Raw genomic sequence first — 23,481 nt, 5'->3', positions numbered from 1 at the left:
GTATGATAAGGGCTGATTTTTTTTTACGTTATTATCTCTTATTGAAAATATTACGATATATTAGGATAATCATTTATATATATATTCTAAGCGATTGAGATTGACTATGGAATCGTGATTTGAATTTTCATTAAAGACAGCTATGAAATGAATTAAACAGTTCCAGTTCTAACACATAAAAAACATTTTAGATAACACGTTCAATTTACTTTCCTTCAACCTCTATTGTTTTAAAACATATAATGCTAGCATTTCATCCTTATTTTTAAGTACCCTGATCCAACTGGATGATTCATACCGCGAGCACTTTCAACTTAACAAACAACTTTCTAACTGAAACGTTGAAGGAAATAAGGTTATATTTTACACATATACTTACCTCACACTACATAACGATCATACCCATCACTTATAATACAGATGGAAACAAACTCACGTGCAGCTCGCTGCTATGCATTCTAGGCCTCGCCTGTATTACGAATGACGTGATCTCGAACAGCTGGGAAACCGCCAATCAGAGTAGGTTATAATATCAGTATTTTGCACCTGTATCTAAAAGAGTCAGCTATAAATCTGAGTTAAACTCATTTTAAGATTATTCAGCAACGAGATTTTGAGTGTGAACTTTCTCAACATAACACACTTCTGTGGAATTACCATCTAATAGTAATTTAGTAGTAAGATGATGGAAAACTCAGGATATCTTGGACACATTCGAATCAAGAGTGATCTCCTACGACAGTGCTTATCCGAATTCATTGGGACCCTTATACTAGTAGTAAGTTTACTGGTTAAACCTCAATAATATTTTTCTTAAATTAATTATAGAGAAACAAATTTTGTATGTATCGTTTTAGTGAAAATAAGAATTACAGAACTATATTTCGGATATTCCGCGAAACTATTCATGGGCTATCTGAATATATTCGTCCCTAATTTATACGCTACAGGGAAAGGAGCTAGTCAACACCATCCAGCGTTAACTGTTGGATTATTTCAATCAAAAAGAAGATTTGACTGTTCTTATTATATAACACACCTATTGTTCCAAAGTGCGGAACGTGATTTTGAGGTAATGGGACATTAACCATAATACTTCAGATTAATAGACCACACCATGCCGTTTGATCAGTGGAAAGTAATTATTTGAAAATATATACATTAAACAGTAAACACAAAATGTACTGATACAATTATTTTTAGCCATTAATTTATTTATATTTTCAACTAAAATTTAAGATTTCAACATTGTATATTTCTTCCCTAGAATACTTTGAATATATACATATTTATCTTCGATAACTGTGCTGTAGAGCATTGAGTGAACAGCTACGTCCATCCTTATGTTATTTAAAAAACTTCTGTTGCTAATAGGTTTTAGTATTGATTTTAGCAAGTGATGGCAACGTCTCTTCAATTGTCACTGGTTTATTATATAGTTTGTCAAAATTTAATTTTGAATGCTTTCTTTGATATATTTTAAATGTGTCTATTGTCCCAAAAGTGTTTTTACCAACTATATAAACACAACTAATACATTTTCTGTAAAGAAAAGAAAACAGAATAATTGTATAGCAACGTTTCACTTCCTGAATAATACGAAAAAACTTACTGCTTTTACCGGTTTTACTTCTTCCTTAAGTTTTAGTCTTTTTATCAAGTATTTCCAGGAACTCTGTATTTGATAAAAAAAATACTATGAAAACAAAAGTTTAGTTAGAACTTTTTCGCCTATAAATATGGGTTCTTAATAAAATAACAATGCTATATCGAATATCTATACATAAGGCAGTTGATATTGTAGTTACTTCTAAAACAAGTCTCATTTGGGAAAGGTGGCGCTCCACTGTTTTGAAAGAGCTAGAATCCAGTGTGATATGCTTCTTGGACGGATAATTTGAACAGTTTCATGTTGCAAGGATGAGTTCCCATAAAGCTGTAGTTAAACTTTAAAATCTATCAACGTCAAAATTTTTATACTCATACAACAAACCGACATTAAGAAAAATACGTTTACACACTTTTAAGAGTTTTAGTGTGAAAATACATAATTTAACACAGTTGTATTACAACTTTCGAATAAAATAGCCATTGATTCTACTTGTAAGCTAAGAAAAAAGTGGTGAAAATGATAACCAAGATTACACAGTAACATATATTAACGGCCTATAAACACATTATAATTGATTCAACATTTAATCTGTTATATTGAAAATATATTTTACTGTAGAGACTTAATAGTGGTGTGTTAAATTTTCAGTCTTGACATACGACTACTTTTGTGGATATTTATGGAAAGTTCCCTGCTGGTACAGCAATAAGTCTACGGATTTACAACGCTAAAATCAGGCGTTCGATTCTCCTTGCGGGACAGCGCAGATAGTCGATGTGGCTTTGCTATAAGAAAACATAAACGTTTATGGGGGGGGGGCAAACCAATATATAACAGTAATTCCAAGAATGGCTTCAAGTTGTTTAACTTAAACGTGAATACCTAACTTTCTTTAATACAAATATTGAAGGTAACTGCCTCTAATTTACACGCTGCATAAGATTTTTCTTAGCAGCGAACCTGTCCTGACAACATTGTAGCTGCTTGTCTATATAAAGAAAACTCAAATAGTTTACTGTTAAACGATAAAGTGATGTGAAAGTTAAAGAAAATAGTTTATTGGTTAATTTTTCGTTCTACTGCTTACAAACCAAATTTCTTCCAAATCATTTCTGTCATTTTAATAGTTAGGAAAAAAAATTATGTTTTTTTAAGGGAATTGTTCACGTCAACGATTTTATTTCTTATTTTAAATAACAATAACAAAGTATATATATGTGTGTGTATGTATGTATATACGTATTTGAAATGTTTATTTAAGAAACATCACATTTAAGTACAGCTGTTCAATGTAAGGAGACATTTGTAGAATATTAATGGTTTATTCTACATTTTACCGTGACTGGTAGGTTCAGACTCTTCCAACTGAAATACAGCGGTTGGATATATTGCATTAAAACGAACTGCGAGCATTGTTCGGCTGAAAATCCTGACAATACACCTGTAACGTAATTCGCAAAAGGGTCCGTCGTAAAGTTTTCATGCCAAAATATATCCTCTACCCCCTGTGTGTTTTCATAAGCCCTCCTGTGTATGCGTTTGACCAGTCCGATTGAATATAAATCTATATGAAACTTAACAGGTATGTCTTTGTATCGAATAGCATAAATTCCAGTTTCATATTATCGCTTGAAATATGCGACGGTTGAACGGATATGTTTGGAAACATGCAGTGTATACGCCACTTGTGTCACTTTTACAGACCAAGGTCCTTGATTATGCTGTGTACTACTGTATGAGACAAATAGACAGCTTTTTCCATTCATCTTTATGGTTATAGATTTTTATATGCTAGAAGATGCTAGCTATATCGTGCTTACCATAGTGTGGACTTCGTTTGGTTGTTTGTTTGAAGTTAAGCACAAAAGAACACAATAAGCTATCTATGCACTTCCCGTCACGGGTATCGAAACCGGGTTTCCAGCGTGTTAAGTCTACAAATATTCCGCTGGTCCACTGTGGGGCTCATAGCTGTGGAATGACTTGTAGCATGTCTCTTTGTGAATGGTCTCGGTGTCCAAGTCAATCCTTTATCTTTAAATGCGATTAAATATATTATAAAACCCTAATCTGAACATTTATATAGAAGTTAAATACATGAATATTTTGTATTGGAAAGGGCTGTGTTTTATATACTTTTTCAAAAGCGACGAAATATCCCTGTCACCACACTACTTAAGAAAAACTAAACACTATCAAAATTTATCTCCGGCACATGTCGTTTTCTGAGACATTTTATTGGCTGCCGCCGACACTATGCTTGGGAATTTACTATCTAAATGTTGTTTTAATACGAGTTGTTCAACATTTTGCACGAGACTTTGAACAAAGTGCATTAAGGAAGTCCATTCGTTCGATACAATTAGTTTTTTTTTAAGGTAACGTAACAACATTCAATTGAGAAGCAGGGGGAAGTCCCTATCTACAAAAGTTTATTAATGATAACTATTACTTTTTTTCATATAGTTATCTTGTTTACGGCATTTCCGGGTTATAAGGCTAGGGAAGAGAAAGGGGTACAATGCCAAATAGCAAATATCACTAAATATACGAAGAGGTAAATCACTATGTTATCGTTTGCCTAATGAAACCGTAACAGAATCATAAATCAATATTTTTTTAATGTAGTTTTAGGCTTTATATAATGTTTAAATTACCTATGTCATCTTTTACACTGGTTATTCGTATATCAAATTCCATATTTTTACTAATTTTAGATTTCATTGTTACAGTTCATATTGTCCACTTAGTCAGAATTCAGTACCAAATATTTGCTTATTGAATTACATCACTTCCATATTTTCCCTTTTTCTTATCTATCGAATATATATGTCATGCTCATTGGTATAACTTGTCTTGTTGTATTAAAATGATAAAGTTAAATATGCTTTTGGTTGTAAAACTTGTCATGCTTTATCACAAACAAGATCTTTTATTAAACTGAGAATTATATAGAAATTATGAAATGTACTTGTGCAGTAAAGAATATGGCTGCATATCTTGTATTCAGTCATGTCTTGCACAGGAACTTTGGTTGAATAAATTGCAATGTTTCCATTGTGACCCAGATGCGACAGTGGAACGAAAAGCTGCTATTTGTTTAAAGGTGACGCTTTTAAAATGTTTCATGGAAATATATATATACATATATTTAAGTTAAAAATTATGCCTTTATTTACCAGTAACACAATGAAGAATAGAGTATAATACTTTGTACAATGTGCATGAATTTGTATCTCGTTTTATTAACACGTATGTTGTATCATGTTAAAGTAGTATTGATGATCACCTCAAAATTTTAGCAATGTTTAGGCTGATAAAGCTGCAATGGAAGAAAAAATAGCAATTCTGACGGTCAGGGGTAAGAATAAACAAAACTAATAAAATAAGCTTCCATAAAAATAAAGGTAAAACGTTTTTTTACGACAAATTACAGACATAAGCAGCCGTGGTTACGCCCGAGTGTCTCCGGGAACAACTCTACTATCAAAAGTCGTTGTCCTATTTTAACAACAACTTTCACTAGCGGAAGTATTTGCTTTATCTGACAAGCTCGAAATCTAAACAAAAACTAAAATAAAAAATAATACGTATACAACACCTTTGAGCTCTTTGACCTGACTGAGAAAAAAAAAATCCAGAACTAAACCAACGCTACAAAATCCCCTTTAACTTTTTCCCACCGTGTTGCCTTTAGCAATAACCTGAAACATGAAAGAAGTTGCTGCTTCGTGATCACGAATTACCAGCACTATCAGTAGTAAACCTTCAGAAATAAAAATAATTTTCATATCACTAGCACTAGATTTTTACCAATATACATTTGATTCAAGCTGAAGCAGAATAATGAAACTAAAAGTGAGATGAATACGTTATCAATTTTACAGATTCAAAAATTTCGATTTTAACGCATGACAGAGTGTACTCATGAGTTTAGCACATTATAGAGCGTATTTATGACTGAAACAGTACGAGGTATTCAAGATTTTAAAACATGGCATAGTGTATTCGTGGGCACAAACGCCTTTTTTTTTTCTCACTATTGTGAAGCCGTGGTTAAACAACATTTTTTTTATTCGCCACGGAATTAGATCTAGACCCGCCTACAGGCGAAGGTGGGGGCTAATTTCCTTAGGGTACAAGGAAGCTTTCGTTCTGCAAACTAATCCTGAACAAGAAATAAACGCTGTACAATTTCATTAGCTGAATGTATAAACACTTAAAATGTTCAAGTAGTCTACACATTTATTTTGAGAAATTTAACTTCAACAGAATTATTTAAATACGAATGTTTACATACCAATCTTCTCTTTCCGTATTTCTTTATTTTTTAAAGCTTTTACATTAGTGTTTCCTTTATTCATCTGAATATTTTGTGTATTTCACATTTAGATCAAAATAAGTTCAATTTTACTTCCGTTGAATAATCAGACAGTCAAGGGAAGTCAACCAAGCAGAATGAGTAGCTGCCTAAGTGGCTACTATTTTAAGGCTTGTGTGATTAGATGTCATTTTTCAAGACAACTGAACTTGAAATTACAGAGTATGTTCAGCGATCTACTGAGAGCTTGAACCTTGGATTATCTGTAAATATCTCTTCACTCTAATCCTGGCGTTTATTTAATCGTTGGTGACGCTTTTGTAATTTATATGCTAAATATTTTAAAGACTTACGCGAACCATAAAAATATGTGATAAACAGAGATAACGCATTTGTTTTGGTAAAGATTTTGACTTAAGTGCAGTATATAAGCTGCAAAGAGTCCTACCAGTCGCCAAATAAACCAAAATTAGTTCAGTTCTGTTTTGGGCCGGTGATCCAGTTCGTTGGTTTCAAAAGAAATTTAGTTTCAATAAAATGCATTTATCAATTTTTAAGTACTGCAGACCATTTTTCAAGCTTTAAAATCGTCTAGCTAGAGGTGATCCTGGCACTAACAGAGTGAATAAAACATGTAAGAAATACGATATTGCTTATGGTAAATAAAAGAAAATATCAGAGAATAAACATAGAGATGATCAAGGTTTGATAAATAATACAAATTATATTCAAGATCCAGCTTTCCCTGAAAAATAACTGCTAGTGAAATTATAAAACTATAAAGCTAAGAAAAAAATTCGGTCTTGGCATTTAATTCATTATGCACTGTTTAAAGTGAAAAACATTAACAAATACTATAATATTACATACTGTAGGTCAATTAAGAAGACTACAGATGTAAAAAAGAAAAACAAAGCGAGGTACTTAGTAACCTATATATATATATATATATATATTGTAAAAGTAATTCCTACTGCTGAGCGTAGAGTTGATGATAAGATTATGATTTTAAAATATAAAGAAGAATTTAAAATCAGATATTCACCAAACTTTACTGAAAATGTTCGTTACAACTGCAAACAAATTCTGTAATTTGTAAATTAAAGATATAAATGATGAAAAAATGAAGAAAGTTTCTATGAACTATTAGAATTGGTTAAATACAATAAGAAAGATGATGTTTATAGGATTCAAAAACAACTAGAAGAAAGATCATAAAGCACTTGTGAAATGGTTAGGATATCCTGATAAAGTTAATTCTTTAATTTTTATCTATGGTTCTGTTTTATGGCTCTTCGATATCAACGTGATTACGTATTCTAACACATCGCCTTTGTTTTAAACTATATAAACGTGAAGCATTAAAGTATTGTTTTTAGTATCCATTACATTTATTTAAAACTATTTTTATTATCATGCACCTAATTTGTTTATATATGTGATTATCAAGGGGCTGCTTTATATTTTTTTAACATTTACTCTTAGTGTATGATTATTCTAACTGATGGATCCAAATAAAATGTTTTATGACATTTAATTAACATTTCCCGTATGTTTTGGTTTATAAATGATTTTAGGTATTCTATTTCGTTTGTAACAAGTAAATAATTACAGATCTTTTTACTAAAAATAAATGACTTATATGCTTACTTTTATAAAGGATAACGAAATGATGATATATGTTTCTTATCATTAGCATCTTTAGTCTATTATAAAAGTAGTTCATTCTTTGTTTATATTAGGACAAGGTTTCTTGATTAATCTATTGTACTAATAACATATATAATTTTCACCAACTGTTTTTTTTTTTTACTATTTCACATAACTGTGGTTTCATCTCTTCTTTTTCTCTTCTTCATCAAATTAGTTTATAAATTTTTAATAATAAATGCAAAAATGTAAAAAAGTGCAGTGTTCGTAAATGAAACTAAATATAGTCTTAGATCTCGGTGTAAAAATATGCAAATATTCATTATCATTTAAGTAAAAATGAAATATATGAAACAGTGGAATGCGCATGTGGTGTTTTAACTGTTAACACACACTTGGAAAAAAGGTAAGGAAAGTTTCCATTATAGAAAGGGATTAAACAAAATTAAAAAATGTATTACATTAAAAGTCTCCCTTAATGATTTCCATAAGAGCAAACATAATGATGGTTGTAACTTTGTATTTAAAAATGGGCCAATGATTATTATAATAAATCTAAAACTGAAAGACATGAAAACGTACAGTTTGAATGCGGATCAAAAGTTGTTAAACCATTTCTTAAAGAACATAAATAATGTATGCACAAATAGAAAATTTAGTACAAATTAGGTCTATATTAATTTTTTTGCAATAGTTGAAATAAGAACTTTGACCTAAAACTTTAAAATAGTTGAAAAAGCTGGTTAAAAGAAAAAGATACAGTGGATATTCTAAACATATAAAAGACAATGTACTAAAATTTCTTACCGATAAGAACAAAAAAGAAATATTTAGTGGAGAATATAAGTTTGACAATAATATATTTAAAAAAAAAAACTTAGCAGAAGCAGGTAAAATGTGATGCACATGAATAATGTTATAAGCTATGTCATAAAAAATCCTCATATTGAAAACAGGCACACAAGAAAGTATTTCATAAAACTGAAGCTATGCAAGAAGTAGAAACAACTTAGAAAAGACGACTTATAAAAAGGAATAATTATATTGATTTTAAATAATGTTTGTTTAGTATACAGAAATATTGTTTTTCTTAAAATTGACGAGTTAAGACGTGTGAAAAACAATTTAAAAGTTGTTGTTAAATTGCGTTGTGTTTATCGAAAGCAAGAGCAACAAAATAATTTTCATTCAAAACTAAAAAATGAAACAATTCTGAAGTCGACTGATTTGGAAAATAGATGTTGTTAACAAATGTTCAACAGAAATGACTCACTTTGAAACAAAAGGTTCTGGATGGAGTTTAGAAAGTATAGACAGATTAAAACTTCGAATAATTAAATATACACCACAAGGAAATTTATCACATGTAGAATTACTTAAAAACGATACAAGATAAGAAAGATGTAATAAATATAAAAAGTTAAGATCATGTAAGTCTTATGTATTCTATATCAGCTTACGTGAATGAAGTAGATAAAAAATCAGTCAGAACAAGCGAAAGATATTAAAAATGAATTTAAAAAATTAATGTTTCCGTTGTTATAAATTATATTTCAAAGCTACGTTTGACAGTGAACGTTTACAGATACAAAATAACAGTGTGATATTTATCTATTAAGTACGATTAAAAATAAAAGGGAGCAGCATGTTAACCTTTTACATGTAAAAGATAGAATTAACACGCAGTATTGTCTTATAGAAAAAAATTTAGGTTAATTAGAAGTTAAATAAAAAGAATACAAAAATAATATCCATGTGATAGGTGTCTGCGGTATTTATACATTCAGAAATCAGATCGAGAAACATGAAGAAGATTTTAAAACAGATAAAATTGAAATGAAAATTTAATATCTATAATGAGAAAATCTATGATATAAATACTGAATAATTTTTAATTAATGACCTTTCTTTGTTTATAATATAAACAGATATGAGAGGCGTCTGTTTATCACAGCATTAGGTTGGGACAATAAGTAAATTGACCTAATTCCAAACAACAAAGAAAAATATATTACCTTTAGTTTAAAAAAATCAGCAAATGAAACTAAAATTCCTAAATGTATACAGAAATATACTAAAATATTTACAGTAAATATTTGTAACAATATACACCTAAGTAATGATATTACTAACATTCATGCAGATATTCATGTTTTTAATATTTGACTTATTTAAAATTGTTGGATTACACAGTTCGTTGCACGAGTATCCAGTATCCTTCCGGCCTGTTGCTCTATATATATGCATAAATGTCATTTCCTGTAACATACACAGAGAGAAAGCTTTATAGATGATAAATCAAAACAATGAAGTACTGGTTTGTTTTAAATTTCTTGCAAAGCTACTCGAGGGCTATCTGCGCTAGCCGTCCCTAATTTAGCAGTGTAAGACTAGAGGGAAGGCAGCTAGTCATCACCACTCACCACCAATTTTGGGCTACTCTTTTACCAGCGAATAGAGTGGGAGTAGCCGTCACATTATAATGCCCCACGGCATGTTTGGTGGGACGGGGATTAGAACCCACGACCCTCGGTTTACGAGACCCATGCCGGGCCTAACAGTAAAGTATATTTTGAAATATGTAATGTATAAGTTTCAAATCTGCTGTATAAAGTAAAGTGCGTGTTCAGGAAAAAAAATACACGATCGTATATCTATCATTTCATAACTGTTCGTTATAAGCTTCCATACTCCTTGATCAATGTAACCAAACTTAATACAGTAGTATAGAGTTACATGAAGAAGGCTAAAAGGATGTTGGGGAATGGACCTCCTCTATCTGATTTTGGAAAACTACCAAATCAACACAAGTTTACACAGTGACAAAGGATGATATGATACAGGACGCACTTGTAATGTTTATTATGTTACACCGCTAAAAACTGGGTTTCGATACCCCTTGTGATAAGATTGATAAGATATTACGTTTGTGAATATATCGAAAGGACAAAAATAAAGACCCGACTGCTCTGAATTTTTGTAACATTTATATGAACGTGTGAAAACAAGTTTTTTTATTCTATAATAACAAACTTATATTGACTTCTAAATGAGTTTAAAATTTTACAGTAAATGAGGATAAAATTTCACCAAACATGCTCGCCCTTTCAGGTCAGTCCCACTATTCATTGGTAAAAGAGTAGCCCAAGAGTTGGCAGTGGGTGATGATGACTAGCTGCTTTTCCTCTAGTCTTACACTGTTAAAGTTGGGATGGCTAGCGCAGATAGCCCTCGAGCAGCTTTGCGCGAAATTCAAAACAAATAAAACCAAACTAAATAAAACAATAATAATAACAACAGATTAGTACGTGATACTTAAGGATATTGATTTTATAAGAAATAAGCTTTTGCTAATTCATGGACAACTGTTAAGCAAATCCTAAAACACAAAGCACGTTTCTAAAGAAATAGTTATTCAGAGTTTTGTTTATTGATCTATTTGATTGTAGTGTCATTAACCTTTTACTTTTATCCATACCTGTAAAAGTCTGTATACAACCGAATGTTTTAGTGCTTCACTGTTACTGTATTTATCATTAGTGTTTGTGATATTTAGAATTTATGTAAAAATTATTTGGTGTTTAAAATCAATCATTAATACAAGCTTTTTTATGTATGTGAGAGTTAAAAAATATTTTTACTATTTATTAATATAAAGGGCGTGGTCTGATACGGGTAAGGCCTAGGGCGACTAGCTTAGTTTCTCAACCTCTTGCTTGTCTCGTCTTGGCCCTTTCGAACAAGGAAGTAAAAGCTGAAATGGTGCAGCAGAAAGGCAAAGCTAAATTAAAGATAAATAATACGTATAAACATTTTGGATCACATTAACTTTCTGACTAGGTATCTATTGACAGTACTAGCGTCTGCTAATCGTGAAATTAAGGACCATGAAAACCAAGGAAACGATATTTGGGTAAAGAAAGCTTGCTGTGATAACTGGTTTTGTGAATTAAATCATTGTCTTATGCGGTTAAAGCATGTTTAATTTCAGTATCTGTTCATTATTTTCAGATTATTCTTAATGTCTCATGATGGTCAGCGGTATCGCTTAGAATATATAATACTAAAATTTGAATTTGATCCTTGTGGCTGGACTAGAACATATAACCATTTCTGCAGCTTTGTACTTTACAAAAAAAACAAAAGAAACAATGTTCGAACATTTTAAAGTTACTTTGCTTTATAATGGTTTGTTCATAACTGTAACTGTGTAAAACACACTTCAGCCGTACGAAAATGTTTCATGCTATTAACATGCTTTCATCACGTAAATTTAAAATACTCACACTTAAAACATAATTTCAGACCTAACAGGCTCTTCATTTATGTTCAAAGGTGTGTAACTTCCTTATATGTCATTATTGTACATATTGATATTCTAAATTATTGTAAGACAAATATCAACAGCAACAATAAAAAAATAAATAGAAACCCTATAACTCGAGCGCTTTCTCTTCAGGGGCAAACTGGGAGTACTTCACTCTCAGTTTCCACCTATCGAAAGCGCTCGGATTATATGGTTTCTACTTCATTGTTATCAATACTTCTTGGACCTATGTATTTTTAGAACATCATGAAAACAGCAATAATAAATAGACGCACAACATACAAAACAAAAATGTCAGCTCCACAGTGCACACTCTATTCTGAGCATCTCTTTGCATTTATTTTTCATAGGGTTTTTTAAATTTCTCATCCAGGATTTTCCTTATGTATTGCTAATAGACTTCTGCTTATTCATTTGACTTTCGTTTGCATTTACTTTCTGGACACTTGTTTCTCTATCCGACCTTAGTCTGTGTTTCTCTTGTGGAATGTTGGTTAATGCTTGTCTTTGAACCGTGGGATCATTATGATGTGAAAGAGAAGTCCAAGGGCTGGTGATGTTCACTAGTTGCCATCCTTCAAGTCCTTGGTTGCTAAAGTAAGGATAAATTTCGCATATAGCCCTCGTGTTGCATTGCGATCAGTTGAAAACACTCCACCCTTTTGTGGAAATATATATTCTGACAACTAATGAATTTCGAAAAACGATACTAAGCGGTAATATAAAGCTTTTATTTAGATACTTTGAAAGAGGAATATTCGAGAAATAACAGGCTGGCATATCAAATAAGAACGAATAAGATTTAAGAAAGATGCACTCCTGTTGCTTCAAAGATCTTGTGGAATAAAATATACTTTAATGGGTTATAAGTTTATTTTTTTTAGTAATTACTTGCACATAAATAAACGTTCGTAATCGCTGAGCTATGTATTAAGACGTTTGACTGCAAAAAACATTATGACAAACTGTATGTAAATCAAGAGTCAATTTAGTCCTAGTCACGGATTTTGGAACCTAGACAAGGTAAAACAAAATTCACGCATGTTTTCTGTCTTTCAAAATTAATCTCAACCTAAAACAAACAAACAAAATGTGTTTTTTATCGATTACAATATAAAGAATCTCACCAGGCTGGAACTTTAAGGTAGTAACGATAAAGCTGATAATTTAAAGGCGGTAGTGGTAATTATGAAGCGTAATATTTAAAGACTAGTAATAACGAGACGGAACAGTTAAAAGTATTTGATTCAAGAGAAAGTCAACAAGGTAATAATAAATTGTAAGAGTGTTTAAGTCAAGGAAATCATCATGAGTAAGAATGAATAAAAGTGTTTCACTAAGCAGGAGATCATAAGAAGGCAGAATATTCAAAGTGTTTAATTCAACAGAAAATTATTAGCAAGGCAGAGCTTTGAAGTGTATGATACACCAACAAATCACTCTCGAGACAGAACGTTTAACAGTCGTTTAATTCACTAAGAACATACCCTTGAATCAAGGCTCTTGAAAAGTGTTTGATTGATAGGAACTCAACAAGGACATGTATCATTTCAACACATTTTCCTCACTATCAAACCTATTAAATATATATTAAATAAATTAGCTAGAAACGTTTACATATTTCATACGAGTAAAACTTTTATTTCTGTAACAGATGTATCTTAAAGTTGATGTTTTATTATTATTACAACGCACAACTCTGGTAGTTTTCGAAGAATTAAATAGGGGAACGTTTATTCAGACATTGTCCTCATTGCTCGAGGACCAGGCATTAACTCCTGTGAATAACTGAAACAGATCACAGCGTTCTTGTGGCATTCAGTTTCGCTTTCTCCTTTTTCCACTAGATTCCATATGTTATTATTATTATAAGTGAGTCGAAAACAGTTTTTGCAACTTAATCGATAAAAGTCACGTATTGCATTCTCACACTGGTGACTTAAATGTTAAGAGCGGCAACACAGTTACAATAATGAAAAACAAAAGATATATTCGTCAAAATATGGAAATGGTTTGCTTTAGTATTTGATCTGTATTATTCATTTCAAGAAATTTAAAACTTAAACAAGTATAGAAAATTGCGATGGTTTTTCATAAAAACAAAACAAAACATTTCTATAAAATAGTTTAGTGGCATAGAAATTTCCGGCGATTGGTATAAATGATTTTAAAAATTTTATAAAGCTTTTCGATAAAGTACTTCTATGAAATATGCCTGTTTAATAGAAATACTGACTTCTTATGCGATAAATCATTTTTAAGTAAAAGCATATAGCGATTACAATAAACATAAGTATATTACATAGAGAGAGGACGCATAACAGTATATTTCATGTATTGAGAGAACGAAGAAACAACAGCTCATGTTTATGACTCTAGGTGAATAATAACACTTGTTTGTAACTGAACATATATGAATAATAATAACACTGTTGTAACGCGGTTTTAATTGTGGGTAAAGAACAACGCATGTTTGTGACTCAAAGTAAATAATAACCTACGTTTGTAACTCTAGATAAGTAATAACATGTTTGTAACTCTAGGTAAATAATAACACACGTCTGCAGCTCTAGGTAAATAATAACAACACACGTTTGTAATTCTTGGTAAATACCAACACATATATGTAACTCTAGGTAAATATCGACACGTGTTTGTAACTGCTAGTGAATAATAAGAGAAGTTTTGAGCTTAAAGTGAACAGCAAAACATGTTCAGAGTTTTAGGTGAAGAATAACATACATTTGAGACTCTAGGCGGATATAGGTTTTAAAACACTTTTTTTGAAAAACGATTTTTAAGTTATAAATAAGAAACATAAGGTAAATTATTTTAAGACGTAGTATATTTTGTTGGTTAAGATATCATGTTATAAAATAGAAATATTGTTTGGGTCTGTTACATGATAAGTGCAATGAATGATTATATATCATTTTCGAAGCTTATTATCGAATTACTGAAAGAAATAAAGTATTGTTGTAATATACTTCTTTTTATTTATCTTTTCTAAACAGTAACCGCAAGTCTGTTTAATCCTAACGCTGAGCCCACTGTTATAAAATGTTTTCAAAGTGTCCTTTATAAAGAAGAGGACAAGGCTAGGATTAATAAACTCTATTTGTGGTTCTCATTTATGAAATTAACATAAACAACTCTCCATGACACACTTCCAGTAATTAACTCTTGAGGAATGAAAATATTAACCAGAGAAAAAAATATAAAAGAAATTCGACCTAACATAAATATTTACTTCGACTGTATGTTTTGTTACATTTACATAAATATTTACTTCGACTGTATGCTTTGTTACATTTACATAAATATTTACTTGCACTGTATGTTTTGTTAAATTTACATAAATATTTACTTCGACTGTATGTTTGTTAAATTTACATAAATATTTACTTCGACTGTATGTTTTGTTAAATTTACATAAATATTTATTTCGACTGTATGTTTTGTTAAATTTACATAAATATTTACTTCGACTGTATGTTTTGTTAAATTTACATAAATATTTACTTGCACTGTATGTTTTGTTAAATTTACATAAATATTTACTTGCACTGTATGTTTTGTTAAATTTACATAAATATTTACTTGCACTGTATGCTTTGTTAAATTTACGTAAATATTTACTTCGACTGTATGCTTTGTTAAATTTACATAAATATTTACTTCGACTGTATGCTTTGTTAAATTTACATAAATATTTACTTGCACTGTATGTTTTGTTAAATTTACATAAATATTTACTTACACTGTATGCTTTGTTAAATTTACTTTTTTTTTGTCCCCATTTTTTAATTTGACTGCTTTCACCTCTAGACCTAGTATTATTCTAAATAAACCGGAACTGTTAAATTTAATACGTTAATCTTGCTTGTATATAATATAGCACAGAACTTAAACGAGGTCATGAACTGAATGTATTGCTTCAACCAGTCAAAAAGTGACAAAGATCTAGTGAAACTGTATTATTTTTTTTAGAAAATAAAAACATCAACGATAAGATATATGTGTGTGTATACACACAAACATTTTACACTTGCAGTTATTTGGAGACTCTATCCTAGCAGTGGTTATTCTAGGAAAAATTGGATCAGCTGGTGCAGTGGCCGTGCCCTTGGGATGGGGTTTAGGCTTAATGATCGGAATCGCCGTGTCTGGAGGAGTATCTGGTATGTAAGAAATTTACGAATTATAATATTTTAAAATTATTTTAGGCTTCTATTACATTTAAGAATATATATTATCTTTTTTAAGGCAAACTATGTAAATTATTTCAGTAAGAACAAGTTTACAAATGTTTAATCGTAGACACGGCATGGCCAGATGGGTTAAAGCGTGCGACTCCTAATATGAGGGTCGCGGGTTCGCACCAAACATGCTCGCCCTTTCAGCCGTGGGGGCGTTATAATGTTACGGTCAATCACGCTATTCGTTGGTAAAAGAGTAGCCCAAGAGTTGGCGATGGATGGTGATGACTAGCTGCCTTTCCTCTAGTCTTACACTGCTAAATTAGGGACAGCTAGCGCAGATAGCCCTCGAGTAGCTTTGCGCGAAATTCAAAAACAAACAAAAACAAAACAAAGTTTAATCGTAGTGTAGTTTGAAAGTTTTGCACAGGCTAATACAGTGACGTGTCGTCTCAGATGCAGCCACGACATCGCACTCGACGTATTTAACATTTACATATCTCATTCTCAGACATATATATAATGTAGAACAGTATTTATTTCTAAAACTCTTTATCAACCAATCTCGTAACTTCAGTGGTTACTTTTGATCAAGTGTTTTTTGTTTTACGATAACATTTCCAAGGCCAAAAACATAGCTGTTTAAAATCTTTTAAAATGTAATTAAAATTACTGAACTATTTATTTTCGCGATCTTGTAAATTTGTAGAAGAATAAAGCTTTCTGAACAGTAGCCAACTGAAGCGACAAGGCAGCTAATTAACACAGTTGAAGAAACAGATTGTAGTTTTGCATTTTTGCATGCTATTCTTTTTTGAAGTAAATTTTTAATGTTGGTCTACATACGTTAGACCTTTTGGAAAGGGAAAATCCTGAAGTAGAGGATTCCAAACAACATTTGTATTAGAAACTACGTCAATACCATAACCGAATCAAAGATTTATCTATGAAATGAAGGCTACAGTTATGAAAGAAAAACACCTAACTCCCTTTACCCCCAGCCTGAAACAAACAAAAAGAAAAACATTGCACTGACGATGGACTTATTATATGGTGACATTAACATGATTAACATAATTTTGTGGTTAATAGTGGCTCAGAAGACTTCAACCACACCTCGAAGCCAACAAGTGTTTTCATTAGAAAAATGACAGAAGCAAATGGAATATCATTTAAACATATTAAAAGTCACCGATTCGGCTATAACGGGATTTTGTTCCTTTGATCTGCTTAAATGGTGTCTTGTACTCTGACGTTCATACCTATAGAACGATCTGTGGCAAGTATATATATGCAAAAACGGCTCGTTTGGGTTGAGAAAATATTTGGTCAGCTTCCGGTCAGTTACCTCTTTCTTTCTTTGTAAACCTGATGATGACCGAAGAAGGTCGAAACGTTGTTCGCTCTTCTATGTAAAATATTTTCTCAACCCAAACGAGCCGTTTTTGCATATAAATTTCTCTACAAGTGGGTTTTCTCGACATCACTGTGGCAAGTATGTTAAGAATTGTGGTCATGTCTTGGGAAGAGTCTGTAACAAGTATATTGAGATATGTCACGACGTTTAGCAAAGGGTCTATGCTAGAATAGTAAATATAAGGCCAGATATTATTATTAGTAGATACTAATGACTGAGTAAATGACGAAAGAGAAAGTATTTTCAAGGGCAGCACGTAAAGATGGGCAACATTCTTGCAACACTGTGCACTCTCTACATAACTATATTTATTTTTTGAAGCCAATAGATTAACGCACACTTATTTTATATAACATGAAACATTTTACTATATATTAGCATTATTTGTCATATAATGATATAGCAAAAGTTGAAAAATCATTCTAAGAATCATGTTTGACACGATAAGTTTTTTTTGCAAAAGTTTATCTAAACTTTATGTTCTGATTTTTATTTTCTTTCAGCGGACAAAGGAATAAATATTAGAGTTGAAAATGATATGAAAGTTAACTAAAACTGATAAATTGTAAGTAACGTGCAATTCTATTTGCTGAATAATTTTAAGAAAGGATCGAAACAAAAATATATATAAATATATTTGTATGTTAGTGTTCAGTTTGCCAGGATGTAGCTTGAAATGTTTAATGTTCGAGCTGCATTATGCAACTGAATACGTTCAGCTGTGGATAAATGTTTGTTGTAGCTCTAACAGTCTATCCCGCTATATGGTTAAGAGAAGAGGTTGTTACTGTTGGCTGGCTGCCCGTCTACAAGTCAGAAGTTCTACAGCTAGACCTGAATCTTTAGCGTCTCAAACAACAGTTATCAAAGCATATTATAAATATAACACAATAAATGTTTGAAAATGTAGTGATGTAGTCACTCGACGAGTTTTTAAACAATGGAGAACCAAATGTCACAACGTTTCGAAGAAAAGAATAATAGCTGTAATCATATTTGTTGTGAAGGAAATCCCTGTTTGATGTTTATAATATTGTGTTTAGGTTGAGCAAACTATGATGACGTCAAAAAGGAATTTAAAAGATGTTCGTCGCTCAATGGATACAAACTAAATGCTTTAGTGACTGTTTTACGTATTTTCAGCATCTACATAAATCACATTTGAAACAGATAACATTGTTATTATATAAAACATATAAAAAATAATCGTTTTCCTTCTTTCCATTTTCCACTAATAATTTCCCTCATCCATTATTTAAAGTTATAGTTTTTAGTTTTTCAGCAGTTCAATTATTAGTTTCCATCTTTCAGTGCTTAAACTAATGTTAATTTTTCAGTTAATATTTTTTTTCAACCCTCTAACTAATGGTTTATTTTCTTTCAGTTGAAATAATGACTTTCGTCTTTTAGGCGGTCATCTGAATCCGGCCGTTACCATAGCCTTTGCAACCGTGGGAAAGTTCAAGTGGAGAAAGATCCCGGCTTTCCTAGCTTCACAATATCTTGGAGGATTTGCTGCAGCAGCTCTTGTATTTTTTGTCTATGAAGGTAGGTTATAACCTGTTGGTAATATAACCAGATTTCGTCCAATCAGGGAATTAGTTGGAAATTGTTAAAAAGTAAAGTTATTCAGCTCTGTTAAAACAGTTGGTTAAGACAGGCAATAGCAGAAACTATGCATCACGTGTTGATATCATCATCCAGATTTAAAGGTAGTAATGTAGTTAACCATGAGCATATTTTTTTGCAGATAAACTGAATATCTGCCTTTTTTCTACTGCATGAGTAGAGCATATCGATGAAGTACCTACAAAGTTCCATAAAGTTATCGCCAACTCTTTTGTACTATAATTCAATATGAAACGAAATATAATATCTGAATAGAACGAAAAAATACATTAATATGATTTTCAATTTACGTATTTATTCAACAAATATACATATTTAATAAATATCAGTGAATGAGCGTCATTTACTAATTTATATAACACATAGAACGCAACAGGTTATGAACATTTAGAAGTCACGTGTCGTGGTTTGGATACAGATGTTTTTGCTACACAGGGCGAATATAACAGCTGTGAATATCAGTCCCTTTACATCTGTGTGTTCACGCGCGATGTGCCAGAAACTTCTAGAATGTGTAAGTTGTAGATACATGTAGGAGCAAACAGTAAGGAAAAGAAATAAATCCATGAAATCCATGTTCTATAAAACAATCGGTTAATGCATTGTGTGTTAATTTTGTATGTATCTAATCAACAAAAATAATCCACTAACACCGTTTTGATTTTATTTTTCCCATTGTTTATATTGCATTTCATTTACCACGTTTTCAACATACTACTTTCAAATAGCTAAGTTACGAAATAGAAAAACCAAAATTCTCAGTGTTAACACGTAGCTTTGGAATTTCAAGCAACTAACTTTCTAAATTTACTTTATTTTCACTAGCACCATATTTTAATTGTTCCCACAAAATAGTTTGTTTTTAAATTTCGCGCTAAGCTAGACGAGAACTATCTGCGCTAGCAATCCCTAATTTAGCAGCTAGACATCACCATCCACTGCGAACTCTTAGTCTACTCTTTTACCAAAGAATAGTGGGATTGACCGTAACCTTATAACGCCTCAACGCTTGAAAGGGCAAGCATGTTTGATGAGATAAGGATTCGAACCTGCGAATTAGGAGTCGAGTATCTCAACCACTTAACCATGCCGGGCCGAGAAATATTATTCTGACAATAATTAATAGCTTACTTCCCAATAATATTTACAAATATATACACAATTTATTTACAGGTGTTTGTTTTGTAAATCTTCTTAATAACGAGAAGGTATAAAAAGAACAAAAAAATTCCTTTATGCATATGTGTTCGTAATATTCTTTAAAGTACAATAACATAGCCATTCTGTAGCTTTATAGAAAGACATGCATTTTGTTCTCTTCCTATACACCAGGAAAATTCGGAAAACACAAAAACGGTTTGGAAAAAGAAAGAAATACTTTCAAGGTGTGTTCACTAAAGCATGTAGTTTATCTTCAGATAAATATTTTTACCTGTATCTATCTTATCAGTTGAGCCATCAAGTAAAACGAAAGCTTTGTAACTTTTTACATGGCGAGCTACTTATTTATTTTTGTCTTTAGAAATTTTGTGCAAAACTACATAAGTGGTATTTGTGTGTATCCGTCCCCATCTTTAGACTGTTAGACTCGAGGAAAAATAGTTAAGAGCACTCGTCGCCAACTCTTGTGCTTTTCTTCATTAATCTTCATAATACACACTAAATTGAATTGGTTTGAACTTCAAAAGAGCTTCCCACTACAGCTACTATGGTAAACACAAGTAACGTGCAACGACTTCGTGATACAGCTACAAATACGCGTGTCGCTTTCTGAACCACATTTTCAAATGTATAGGCTACGTTGTTCAGGATTTAAGAATCTCTTATCGCTAACTACGGTTTTCTGTATTTCAGTTGTTTGTTGTTGTATGTGTGCGTTTTCTTACAGCAAAGCCACATCGGGCTATCTGCTGTGTCCACCGAGGGTAATTGAACACCTAATTTTAGCGTTATAAAGCCGTAGACTTACCGCATTTCAGTCGACGGTTTTTCATACTCTTTGTTTCGGAACAGATTTTGAGCAATTAATATGAAAATAATCAATATTACTATTTTTTTAAGAGAGTCAAAGTATAAGAAACTTGTTTCAAAGATAAAATAATGAAGCAAAAACAACTTGCAAAACAATACAACACTAAATAATCTAGCTGCTAAATATTAGGTAACAGGGAGGAGAAATGATAAGTTTACGTTTAATTAGACAATATAGTTTCTTATGTAAACTTATAAAATAAGATGATTATTTAGCACTAGTTCAGACATCCGTTCAAAACAAGAATAAGATATAGGGGTCACTGGGGGGAGAAGTCAGATTGGAACACAGGACCCTTCATGTTACTTTCCAGAAATAAATTAAGGATACATGCCAGCTTTAGTGACAATCAATCCAGCGGTTCACCAGTTATAAGCTGATATACACGGCTATAGTCTTTTGTTTAAATAAAATAAATCCTTTCTTAATAGGTGCTTTTGAAAACTTTGATGGTGGATTCCGTAGTGTGATAGGAGAGAATGCAACTGCTCATATTTTTGCCACATACCCTCAGGAGTTTGTCCATACTGGTAATGGTTTGATAGATCAGGTAAGTGAGTGGTTTGGATTTTGCTCAATTTTTTTTGAAGTTTTACTAGAAATGAGAAAAATATACATATAATTACTAATTATGACTACATAAATGAGCCGTCGCTTCACAGACAAAATATAGACATATTAATAAACCATAATATATCACAATACAACGTTGTATTTCCTGTTTTGTTAATGTAATATTCCTAAAAATTTATATCGTTGATTAGACAGAAGGAAGTTTGACACAACGTAAGAGGTGTGGTCTAAGCGTATTCAACTTATTATTTAATTTGTTATTCGGTTAAGGAGTATTCAATGCAGGATTTATTCAATCTATTTATTACTGCCTGCCAGTAAGCCAGTCAGTTAATTTTTTCGATGTTGTGAAAACATAGTTTGTGTTTTGACGAAGTAAGTAAGCAAGTAAGTAGAGTTTTTGTTCAAATATAGTTTATTTTTAAAATTAGATCTATAAGATAACGTTCGTAATACTGTAAATACAACGATTTTATTATCATTAAGTAAATCGGACATTGAAGTATTTTTTTTTTATTATAAAATAACCTAACCATAGAAACTAGTTAAATAGTTAAAAGGTCAAGAAGAAAAAAACATCAAAACAAAAAGAAAAATTTAAGATAGGTATTACAAGAACCTCATATAATATTTACAAAAATGTGATATAGTATTTGTCTCCAGTGGATCAGCAGTAAGTTTACGGAATTACAATGCTGAGTCTGATTTCCCATGATGGACATAGCGCAGATATCCTTTTGTATAACTCAGTATTAAAACATAGGAAACAAAGAAACAAAGTAGACAACATTTTCAGTAAAATAAAAATCAATAATAAATTTTTTGGTGAATAAGATAGAAGTTTAATAGATGAAAGTAGAAAAACCAAAAACACGTGCAAGTTATTTTAATGAAAAGATAGAAGAAGCCATGGAAATTAATAACACAAACGGATCGAAAGATAGGTGTTAGAAACGTATAGAAAAATTGTTTCAAAAAGGCAAAAACTTCAAACGTCATAAAACAAAACAAAACAAAACCAAAACAGATTAAAGACACAGCAAAGAGCTGATGAAACGTCAATAGAAAATGTTATCTGCAATTACGAGACAAAATTCAGCTAAAATGCTCCTCCTTCCATAACTGAGATAATGAAATCAAAGGTTGAAGTAACCAGTCCATAATATTACAAAGTCATTGGTCGAGAGTCTTGCATTATATTGATCAATACTGGTTCTACAGCCACTATTTATTAATGGAAACAAAGAATTGTCATTAGAGATGAAACATATAGATAGGTTAATGCAAAAAGCGAAAGGAAAATAAAATCCCAACACTGTGGGAAGCTTCTGTACACAACATAATGAGTGAGTATTTGATGCAGAGGAAAAAACATTTGGAATAGACTTTAAATAAGACACATGAATGTGAGGATAGAATCACTTTAAATAGTTTCAGAGTCTAAGCCCAGAAATCCTTTTGCATTACAAAATAATTTCAACCACTAGTGCTAAGCGTTGCAAGTTGTTCTGGGAATTAATTGACTGGAAGAACTCTTTCAGTATAAAGAATGGAGATACGCTCTTTATGGTCATAAATACAACAAGCATGAGATCTGAGCCAATTCTGAATGAATCTTGTGAACTCGTTACGTCATATCGTAATGCTTTCACGTCAAAAAATACCAGAAGTAGTAGAAAGTCCTACAACAAATACATTTACATACAAATGGATCTTACTGT

The 23,481-nt window shown here is 31.4% G+C and overlaps 1 protein-coding gene across 1 annotated transcript in view; it reads left to right on the top strand.

Moving 5' to 3' along the window:
* Window positions 1-575: 575 nt before the first annotated feature.
* The window catches only part of LOC143249184 (aquaporin-9-like), a 36,668-nt gene continuing 13,762 nt past the window's right edge, over window positions 576-23,481 (top strand). Inside the window, exons 1-4 of the mRNA XM_076498643.1 lie at window positions 576-778; window positions 15,965-16,091; window positions 18,937-19,074; window positions 21,619-21,737. Coding sequence (XP_076354758.1) covers window positions 683-778; window positions 15,965-16,091; window positions 18,937-19,074; window positions 21,619-21,737 — 480 coding nt within the window. The 5' untranslated portion in view covers window positions 576-682. The remainder of the gene's footprint in view (window positions 779-15,964; window positions 16,092-18,936; window positions 19,075-21,618; window positions 21,738-23,481) is intronic.

This window comes from Tachypleus tridentatus, chromosome 4 (assembly GCF_004210375.1).
Source record: "Tachypleus tridentatus isolate NWPU-2018 chromosome 4, ASM421037v1, whole genome shotgun sequence".
Lineage (NCBI taxonomy): Eukaryota > Metazoa > Arthropoda > Merostomata > Xiphosura > Limulidae > Tachypleus > Tachypleus tridentatus.
This window is presented reverse-complemented; position numbering and strand designations above follow the sequence as displayed.